Raw genomic sequence first — 10,913 nt, forward strand, 5'->3', positions numbered from 1 at the left:
TTGAAACAGACTGAACATACTGTGAGAATGACAAGCCAGGCGTCGGCAGACATACCAGACCGATAGGCAGACATGAACTTAGAGGCAGTTACACAGTCAATAACAACATTGCAGCTTTTTGCTTTTATGCTCACCTGCATATCTCACACAACCTCCCTCCACCCACACCTTCCTCCTCCATCATCAAACCGCCACCATCTCTTCCTCCACCACCACACAAGCACTCCCACCCTTTATCACCACCCACATCACACACATGCACACACCATACTGTACCTCCACCACCATACAGCAGTAGTAAACAATTACCACATAACAGCAGTAACAGTGCACATCACGCCTCTTCCACCTCCTTCCACGCACCATTATCCTCAGGGTAAAATTTAACTCACCATTTGTGTGTGAAAAGTTGCAGGCTGCGATATAAACGATACTGTGTGCAGGAGAAACCATTATGGCCATGTTGTATTACTTGAGGTTACAGAGGCTGTCAGTATAAGCATCTGTTGTATTAGCAGGTTACAGAATCTGGTATAAACGTCTGTTGTATTAGCAAAGTTGCAGGTATCAGTATAGACATCTGTTATTAGCAGTTGCAGAGAACATCGGTACAAGCGTCTGTTATCTTGGCGAGTTACAGAGACTGTCAGTACTCGTATGTAAACCAAGAAAACTGACAATAGGCAACACCTTGGCCAGATTCACTGGCATAAATGACTAAAATTTATTTACTTTCTCTGGTTAAGAACGGGGTGGAGTGTAAATAATGCTGCATCTGTCTTGTCCTGTCGAGCAGTTCTTGAGGTGTGGTAAAGCTAAAAGAGTGAAGAAAGGATGACTTATCCACCACACAGGCGACACAACGCCATGCTGGGCCATTCAGGGATTCATTGATTTTTGAAATCCATGTTTTCTGCATGCAGAAATTGGTTTGAGTTTTGTGCCTACCTTGCAATCATTAATAAAAAGAGTTTCCTTACGACTTCATTTTGATCTTATGCATGCTTTAATGGCTAAATATATATCCAATAAATCAAATTCAATTAATAATCATCAAATATTAAATAATAAATAATACAATCAATCTTGCATGACACTACCTAATATACAACCCAAATAAAATCAAATGATTCAGGTTTGATTAGGTTCAAGATTTGGTTAGATAAGGTTGATTTGGTTTGTTTTCACCATCAAAAAAATTATGATTAATGGTGAAAAATTGGAGACTAAGTTTAAATAAAGTTACAATTTGAAATTTGGTATATTTATATCCGTCAAATAGCATAACGTAAGTTATAGTATGTACAACAGCGCTACGCACAACATAACTTAACAACATATTGATACTTTACAACATATAGAACCAAGTTAATAAAATCCTATCTTTGATTCATTTAAGACATAAATTTGCAACTAAACAACCACAAAAGAATCAAGACAACCCCATCAGCGATAGCACCAGCACAATAATTATTTACTGCGCTCACCGACAACCCTGTTATTCCAATCTGACCAACCCGGTGGTCAGGGCCCATATCCTAGTTCTGCAGGCACTAAATCAGATTACTAGCGTAACAATTTTAACAACAAAGGACTAGTATCAGGGCTTATTTTTAACTCTGATGGGTATAGAACCTTAGGATTTGTACTCCCAAACTGATGCAGTTTTCCCCCCATGATCAACAGCTTTTCAATGATGCTCCTGTCACAACACCATCGATGACCTGTCTACCATGGTACCGTGACCTAATCCTGTAATAATACCAAATACAGAAACATCCTACTCCAAATGCGCAGGCTCCCTCCTATAATTCCATGAGCCTATCTTATAATTATACCGTGACCTATCTATAAGCCATACAATGACCTATCCTAAAAATCATACGTGACCTATCCTATAAATTGCCGTGAGCCTATCTACAACCCACCCATGAGCCTACAATCGCCCAACCTATCTCATCATCATGCACTGCAGACCTATCCTATAATTATACCGTGACCCATCTTGTAATTATACCGTGACCCATCCTAATTATACTCTCGACTCTATCCTATAATCATACCGTGACCTATCCTATAATTATACCGTGACCTATCCTATAATCATACCGTGACCTATCCTATAATAATACCGTGACCTATCCTATAATCATACCGTGACCTATCCTATCATCTTGCCGTGACCTATCCTATAATCATGACGTAACCTATCCTATCATCTTGCCGCGACCTATCCTATAATCATACCGTGACCTATCCTATCATCTTACCGTGACCTATCCTATCATCTTGCCGTGACCTATCCTATAATCATACCGTGACCTATCCTATAATCATACCATGACCTATCCTATAATCATGACGTGACCTATCCTATCATCTTTCCGTGACCTATCCTATAATAATACCGTGACCTATCCTATAATAATACCGTGACCTATCCTATAATAATACCGTAACCTATCCTATAATAATACCGTGACCTATCCTATAATAATACCGTGACCTAACCTATTATCATATCGTGACCTATCCTATAATAATACCGTGACCTATCCTATAATAATACCGTGACCTATCCTATAATAATACCGTGACCTAACCTATAATCATATCGTGACCTATCCTATAATCATACCGTGACCTAACCTAACCTAACCTAACTTAACCTATTTTAACAAAACCCTCGGTGGTTGGTTTTGTCGAGTAGTTTACCCAAATCGTTAAGTTATATACAGTAGTAAACACTTGAAGGAACGGACATTAGTCACAGTACGCAGAAAACACTCGACACCGTAACTCACTGATTACAGAACCAGGATCCAAAACCTAACCTAACCTAACCTACCCTTAACATAACCCAACTTACCCTTAATATATCCTAACCTATCCTAACATACCCTAACCTATCCTAACGTATCCTAACTTACCTTAACATACCCTAACCTACCCTTAACATATCCTAACCTACCCTTAACATATCCTAACCTACCCTTAACATATCCTAACCTACCCTTAACATATCCTAACCTACCCTTAACATATCCTAACCTACTCTTAACATATCCTAACCTACCCTTAACATATCCTAACCTACCCTTAACATATCCTAACCTACTCTTAACATATCCTAACCTACCCTTAACATATCCTAACCTACTCTTAACATATCCTAATCTACCCTTAACATATCGTAACCTACTCTTAACATATCCTAACCTATCCTTAACATATCCTAACCTACCCTTAACATATCCTACGGTTCGATTCTGGATTTTACACTTCCGCCTCATAATTCGACAAGGAGAAAAATGATCACGTGGAGAAGACGAGAGTTGTCCCAGCAATGAAATAACTAAGAACAAACGAGAGAGAACAAGACAGAACAACCCAGATTGATATAGTAAAAAGAACACTTACAAGAACAAGGTAATATGAATCAATATAAAGGAAGATGTGTACGTTGAGAAAAAAAAATGGTCCTTCAGTGTAGATGAACCATCCTCTTTCTCCTCCCTCTTAAAACAAAAAGACCACAGTCAGTAGGAAGAAACGCGCCCCCCCCCCTCCCCTCCACCTCTTTAAACTCACCCATGGGAGTACTTTGACAGGGTGGGGTTGGCGCACCCTATCTAATCCAACAACACGGGAGAAGAATAAACTCCTTCATTTATACTCGTGGCAGGTAGGTGTGTAGGGGGGGGGTGGGTGGGGGTCTATAGCTGACGAAACGATGCAACAACAACAACAACAACAACAACAACAACAACAAAAACAACAACGAACAACAACAGTAACTATAAGAGCTCTTCGGGAAAACCTGCATAACACACCTGTACAGTATATAAGCATCATCCAGGTATATTTATCCAGTATACTGAATTGAAGAAAACCATTGCTCAAGTATACAACATACAGTACATCCCTTCATCATGCGGACACTGAAGAAATTCCATGTCTATTATCGCTTCTGAAAACTGACAATAATACTTTCAGAGGCGTAAGGTGCTCTCGGTGATGTAAGACGTGTGGTAAGGTGCTCTCGGTGATGTAAGACGTGTGGTAAGGTGCTCTCGGTGATGTAAGACGTGTGGTAAGGTGCTCTCGGTGATGTAAGACGTGTGGTAAGGTGCTCTCGGTGATGTAAGACGTGTGGTAAGGTGCTCTCGGTGATGTAGGACGTGTGGTAAGGTGCTCTCGTGATGTGAGACTGTGGTAAGGTGCTCTGGTGATGTGAGACGTGTGGTAGAGTGCTCTCAGTGATGTGAGACGTGTGTAAGGTGCTCTCAGTGTGAGACGTGTGGTAGGTGCTCTCAGTGATGTGAGACGTGTGGTAGGTGCTCTCAGTGATGAGTGTGGGGTGCTCTCGGTGATGTGAGACGTGTGGTAGGTGCTCGATGTGAGACGGTGTGGTAGGTGCTCTAGGTGATGTAAGACGTGTGGTAAGCTCTCGGTGATGTAAGACGTGTGGTAAGTGCTCTCAGTGATGTGGACGTGTGGTAAGGTGCTCTCGTGATGTAAGACGTGTGGTAGGTGCTCTCTGTGATGGGACGTGTGGTAGGTGCTCTCGGTGATGTAAGACGTGTGGTAGGTGCTCTCGGTGATGGACGTGTGGTAAGGTGCTCTCGGTGATGGAGACGTGTGGTAGGTGCTCTCGGTGATGTAGACGTGTGGTGTGCTCTCAGTGATGTAAGACGTGTGGTAGGTGCTCTGGTGATGTAGACGTGTGGTAGGTGCTCTCGGTGTAAGACGTGTGTGGAGTGCTCTCGGTGATGTAAGACGTGTGGTAAGGTGCTCTCGGTGATGTGAAGACGTGTGGTAAGTGCTCTCGGTGATGTGGGACGTGTGGTAGGTGCTCTCGGTGATGTGGACGTGAGTAGGTGCTCTCGGTGATGTAAGACGTGTGGTAAGGTGCTCTCGGTGATGTAAGACGTGTGGTGGTGCTCTCGGTGATGTAAGACGTGTGGTAAGGTGCTCGGTGATGTAAGACGTGTGGTGCTCTCGTGATGTAAGAGTGTGGTAAGGTGCTCGGTGATGTAAGACGTGTGGTAAGGTGCTCGGTGATGGAAGACGTGTGGTAAGGGCTGGTGATGTAAGACGTGTGGTAAGGTGTCTCGGTGATGTGGAGACGTGGTAAGGTGCCTGGTGATGTAAGACGTGGTAAGGTGTCGGTGATGTAAGACGTGGTAAGGGTGGTTGAGACGTGAAGCGGTGATGTGACGGTAAGGTGCTCGTGAAAGACGGTGCTCGGTGATGTAAGACGTGGGTCTCTAAGACGTATGCCTCGGTGATGAAGACGTGGAAGGTGCCTCGGGATGAAGACGGTGGTATGCTCTCGGTGATGGGAGACGTGGTAAGGTGTCTCGGTGATGAAGACGTGTGGAAGGTGTCTCGGTGATGTAAGACGGTGGTAAGGTGTCTCGGTGATGTAAGACGTGGGTGCTCGGTGATGAAGACGTAAGGTGCCTCGGTGATGTAAGACGTGTGGTAAGGTGCTCGGTGATGTAGACGGTGGTAAGGTGCTCTGTGATGTAAGACGGTGGTAAGGTGCTCGGTGATGTAAGACGGGGTAGGTGCTCGGTGATGGGAGACGTGGTAAGGTGCTCTCGGTGATGTGACGCGTGGTAAGGTGCTCCTGGGGATGTAAGACGTGGTAAGGTGCCTCGGTGATGTAAGACGTGGTAAGGTTCGGTGATGAAGACGTGGTAAGGTGCTCGGTGATGTGAGACGTGTGGTAAGGTGCTCGGTGATGAAGACGGTAAGGTGCTCGGTGATGTGAGACGGTAAGGTGTAGCTCCGGTGATGTAAGACGGTGGTAAGGTGCTCGGATGTAGACGGTGGTGCTCGGTGATGTAAGACGTGGTAAGGGCTCTCTGATGGGATGTAAGGTGCTCGGTGATGTAACGTGGTAAGGTGCTTCGGTGATGTAAGACGTGGTAAGGGTGCTCGGTGATGTAAGACGGGTAAGGTGCTCGGTGATGTAAGACGTGTGGTGGTTGCGTTCTCGGTGATGTGAGACGTGGTAAGGTGCCTCGGTGAGAGACGTGGTAGGTGTCTCGTGATGTAAGACGGTGGTGCTCTCGGTGATGTGAGACGTGTGGTAAGGTGCTCTTTGTGATGAAGACGGGTAAGGTGCCTCGGTGATGTAAGACGTGCGGTAAGAAGTAGGTGCTCGGTGATGTAAGACGGTAAGGTGCTCGGTGATGAAGACGTGGTAAGGTGTTCGGTGATGTGAGACGGTGGCCGGTGATGAAGACGTGGTAGTGCCTCGGATGTGAGAGACGGTAAGGTGCTCGGTGATGGAGACGTGTGGTAGGTGCTCTCGGTGATGTAAGACGGTGGAAGGTGCTCGGTGATGTAAGACGGTGGTAAGGTGGCTCTCGGTGATGAGACGTGTGGTAAGGGGCTCGGGAGTGGAAGTGCCGTGATGTAGAGTGTAAGGTGTCTCGGTGATGTGAAGACGGTGGTTGCGTCTCGGTGATGTGGAGACGTGTGGTAAGGTGCTCGGTGAGAGACGGTGGTGTGCCCGGCGACGAGACGTGTAAGGTGCTCGGTGATGTAAGACGTAAAGGTGCTCGGTGATGTAAGACGTGGTAAGGTGCTCGGTGATGTAAGACGGTGGTAAGGTGCTCTGTGATGTGAGACGGTGGTAAGGTGTTCGGTGATGTGAGACGTGTGGTAAGGTGCTCGGTGATGGAGACGGTGGTGTTGCGTGCTCGGTGATGTGGAGACGGTGGTAAGGTGCTCGGTGATGTGACGTGTGGTGCTCGGTGATGGAAGACGGTGGTAAGGTGCTCGGTGATGTGAGACGGTAGGTCCGGTGATGTGGAGACCGTGGTAAGGTGCTCGGTGATGAAGACGGTAGGGTGCCCGGTGATGTAAGACGTGTGGTAAGGTGCTCGGTGATGTAAGACGTGGTAAGGTGCTCGGTGATGTAAGTGGTAAGGTGTTGTGATGTGAGACGTGGTAAGGTGTCTCGGTGATGTAAGACGTGTGGTAAGGTGCTCTCGGTGATGTAAGACGTGGTAAGGCGTCTCGGTGATGTAAGACGGTAAGGTGCTCGGTGATGTAAGACGGTGGTAAGGTGCTCTCGGTGATGAAGACGTGTGTAAGGTGCTCGGTGATGACGGTGATGTGGAAGGCGCCGGTGAGTGAGACGGATGCGCTCGGTGATGTAAGACGGTAAGGTGTTCGGTGATGAAGACGGTGGTAAGGTGCTCGGTGATGGGTAAGACGTGGTAAGGTGTCTCTGATGTAAGACGGTGGTAAGGTGCTCGGTGATGGAAGACGTGGTAAGGTGCTCTCGGTGATGGGAGACGTGTGGTAAGGCTCTCGGTGATGAAGACGGTGGTAAGGTGCCCAGATGGTAAGACGTGGTGGGTGGTGCTCGGTGATGGGCGTGGTAAGGCGTCTCGGTGATGTAAGACGGTGGTAAGGTGCCTCGGTGAGTGCGTGGTAGTCAGACGGGCGAGTGGTGGCTCTCGGTGATGGGAAGACGTGGTAAGGTGCCTCGGTGATGTGAGACGTGGTAAGGTGTGCTCGGTGATGTAAGACGTGGTAAGGTGCTTTCGGTGATGTAAGACGTGGTAAGGTGTCTCTGTGATGTAAGACGTGTGGTAAGGTGCTCGGTGAGGAGATGGGTAAGGTGTCTCGGTGATGAAGACGGTAAGGTGAGTAGACGGTAAGGCGTCTCGGTGATGTAAGACGTGTGGTAAGGTGCTCTCGGTGATGTGGACGTGTGGTAAGTGCTCTCGGTGATGTAAGACGTGTGGTAGGTGCTCTCGGTGATGTGAGACGTGTGGTAAGGTGCTCTCGGTGATGTAAGACGTGTGGTAAGGTGCTCTCGGTGATGTAAGACGTGTGGTAAGGTGCTCTCGGTGATGTAGACGTGTGGTAAGGTGCTCTCGTGATGTAAGACGTGTGGTAGGTGCTCTCGGTGTAAGACGTGTGAGGTGCTCTCAGTGATGTAAGACGTGTGTAAGGTGCTCTCGGTGATGTAAGACGTGTGGTAGGTGCTCTCGGTGATGTGAAGACGTGTGGTAAGGTGCTCTCGGTGATGTGGGACGTGTGGTAAGGTGCTCTCGGTGATGTAGACGTGTGGTAAGGTGCTCTCGGTGATGTAAGACGTTGGTAAGGTGCTCTCGGTGATGTGAGACGTGTGGTAAGGTGCTCTCGGTGATGTAAGACGTGTGTAAGTGCTCTCGGTGATGTGAGACGTGTGGTAAGGTGCTCTCGGTGATGTAAGACGTGTGGTAAGGTGCTCTCGATGTGGACGTGTGGTAGGTGCTCTCGGTGATGTAAGACGTGTGGTAAGGTGCTCTCGGTGATGTAAGACGTGGTAAGGTGCTCTCGGTGATGATGTAAGACGTGTGGTAAGGTGCTCTCGGTGATGTAAGACGTGTGGTAAGGTGCTCTCGGTGATGTGAGACGTGTGGTAAGGTGCTCTCGGTGATGTGAGACGTGTGGTAAGGTGCTCTCGGTGATGTAAGACGTGTGGTAAGGTGCTCGTGATGTGAGACGTGTGGTAAGTGCTCTCGGTGATGTGAGACGTGTGGTAAGGTGCTCTCGGTGATGTAAGACGTGTGGTAAGGTGCTCTCGGTGATGTAGACGTGTGGTAAGGTGCTCTCGGTGATGTAGACGTGTGGTAAGGTGCTCTCGGTGATGTGAGACGTGTGGTAAGGTGCTCTCGGTATTAAGACGTGTGGTAAGGTGCTCTCGGTGATGTAAGACGTGTGGTAAGGTGCTCTCGGTGATGTGAGACGTGTGGTAAGGTGCTCTCGGTGATGTAAGACGTGTGGTAAGGTGCTCTCGGTGATGTAAGACGTGTGGTAAGGTGCTCTCGGTGATGTGAGACGTGTGGTAGGTGCTCTCGGTGATGTGAGACGTGTGGTAGGTGCTCTCGGTGATGTAAGACGTGTGGTAAGGTGCTCTCGGTGATGTAAGACGTGTGGTAAGGTGCTCTCGGTGATGTAAGACGTGTGGTAAGGTGCTCTCGGTGATGTAAGACGTGTGGTAAGGTGCTCTCGGTGATGTGAGACGTGTGGTAGGTGCTCTCGGTGATGTGAGACGTGTGGTAAGGTGCTCTCGGTGATGTGAGACGTGTGGTAGGTGCTCTCAGTGTAAGACGTGTGTGGTAGGTGCTCTCAGTGATGTAAGACGTGTGGTAAGGTGCTCTCGGTGATGTAAGACGTGTGGTAAGGTGCTCTCGGTGATGTAAGACGTGTGGTAGTGCTCTCGGTGATGTGAGACGTGTAGTGGTGCTCTCGGTGATGGACGTGTTGGGCTCTCGGTGATGGACGTGTGTAGGTGCTCTCGGTGATGGACGTGGGTGCTCTCGGTGATGTAAGACGGTAGGTGCTCGGTGATGTGGACGTAGGTGCTGATAGACGTGGTGAGTGAAGGTGCTCGGTGATGTAAGACGTGTGAGTGCTCTCGGTGATGTAAGACGTGTGGTGTCTCGGTGATGAAGACGTGAGTGCTCTCGGTGATTAGAGACGTGTAGTGCTCTGTGATGTGACGTGGTAGGTGCTCGATGATAAGACGTGTGAGGTGCTCTCGGTGATGTGGGACGTGTCTCGGTGATGTAAGACGTGTGGTGCTCTCGTGGGGACGTGTGGTGAGTGCTCTCGGTGTAAGACGTGTGGTAAGGTGTCTCGGTGATGTAAGACGTGTGAAGTGCCGGGTGATGAGTGCTCTCGGTGATGTGAGACGTGTGGTAAGTCTCTCGGTGATGAGGCTCGTGATGTGATGCGTTGGTGAGTGCCTCGATGAGACGTGGTGATGTACGCTCGGTGATGTAGGACGTGTGGTAAGGTGCTCTCGGTGATGTAGACGTGTGGTGAGTGCTCTCGGTGATGTGAGACGTGTAAGGTGCTCTCGATATGAGACGTGTGGTGGTGTCTCGGTGATGTGAGACGTGTGGTAAGGTGCTAGTGATACGGTGTGTAAGACGTGCTCGTGATATAGGGCGTGGTAGGTGCTCTCGGTGATGAGACGTGTAGTGAGTGTGGTGAAGGTGCTCTCGGTGATGGGACGTGGTAAGTAGTGCTCTCGGTGATGTGAGACGTGTGAAGGTGCTCGGTGATATGGACGTGTGGTAAGGTGCTCTCGCTCGGTGATGTAAGACGTGGTGCTCGGTGATGTAAGACTGTGGTAAGGTGCTCTCGGTGATGTAAGACGTGGTAGTGCTCTCGGTGATGAGACGTGTGGTAAGGTGTGGTGCTCTCGGTGATGTAAGACGAGCTGGGTAAGACGTGGTAAGGTGCTCTCGGTGATGTAGACGTAGGTGCTCTCGGTGATGTGGGACGTGTGGTAAGGTCTCGTGATGGACGTGGTAAGTGCTCTCGGTGAAGACGTAGTGTCTCAGTGATGTGAGACGTGTGGTAAGGTGCTCTCATGATGTGGTAATGTGCTCCATGTAAGACGTGTGATGGTGCTCTCGATGTAAGACGTGTAGGTGCTCTCGGTGATGGACGTAGATGTCTCGGTGATGTAAGACGTGTGTGGGTCTCTCGGTGATGTGAGACGTGTGGTAGGTGCTCTCGGTGATGTAAGACGTGGTGCTCTCGGTGATGAGACGTGTTAAGGTGCTCTCGGTATGTAAGACTGTGTAAGGTGCTCTCGGTGATGTAAGACGTGATGAGTGCTCCTGATGAAGACGTGTGGTAAGGTGCTCTCAGTGATGTGGACGTGTGGTAGGTGCTCTCGGTGATGTAAGACGTGTGGTGCTCTCGGTGATGAAGACGTGTCTCAGTGATGACGGTAGGGAGTAAGACCGGTGAAGGTGCTCGTGATGAATAGTAAGGTGCTCTCGGTGATGTAAAGACGTGTGGTAGTGTCTCGGTGATGTAAGACGTGTGGTAGGTGCTCTCGGTGATGAGACGTGGTAAGGTGCTCTCGGTGATGTAAGACG

General features: G+C 48.6%; 1 protein-coding gene across 1 annotated transcript; it reads right to left on the reverse strand.

The window, feature by feature from the left end:
- Positions 1 to 4,990: 4,990 nt before the first annotated feature.
- Positions 4,991 to 10,398, reverse strand: LOC121879827 (mucin-5AC-like; the record flags this gene model as incomplete). The annotated part of the gene is made up of 3 exons (XM_042386623.1): positions 10,205 to 10,398; positions 9,222 to 9,930; positions 4,991 to 6,631 (listed from the first exon to the last, which is right to left on the reverse strand). Coding segments are annotated over exons 1-3 (2,544 nt in total), but the record flags the coding sequence as incomplete, so codon positions are not given.
- Positions 10,399 to 10,913: the final 515 nt, after the last annotated feature.

Source organism: Homarus americanus, unplaced genomic scaffold, assembly GCF_018991925.1.
Source record: "Homarus americanus isolate GMGI-L3 unplaced genomic scaffold, GMGI_Hamer_2.0 scaffold9226, whole genome shotgun sequence".
NCBI lineage: Eukaryota > Metazoa > Arthropoda > Malacostraca > Decapoda > Nephropidae > Homarus > Homarus americanus.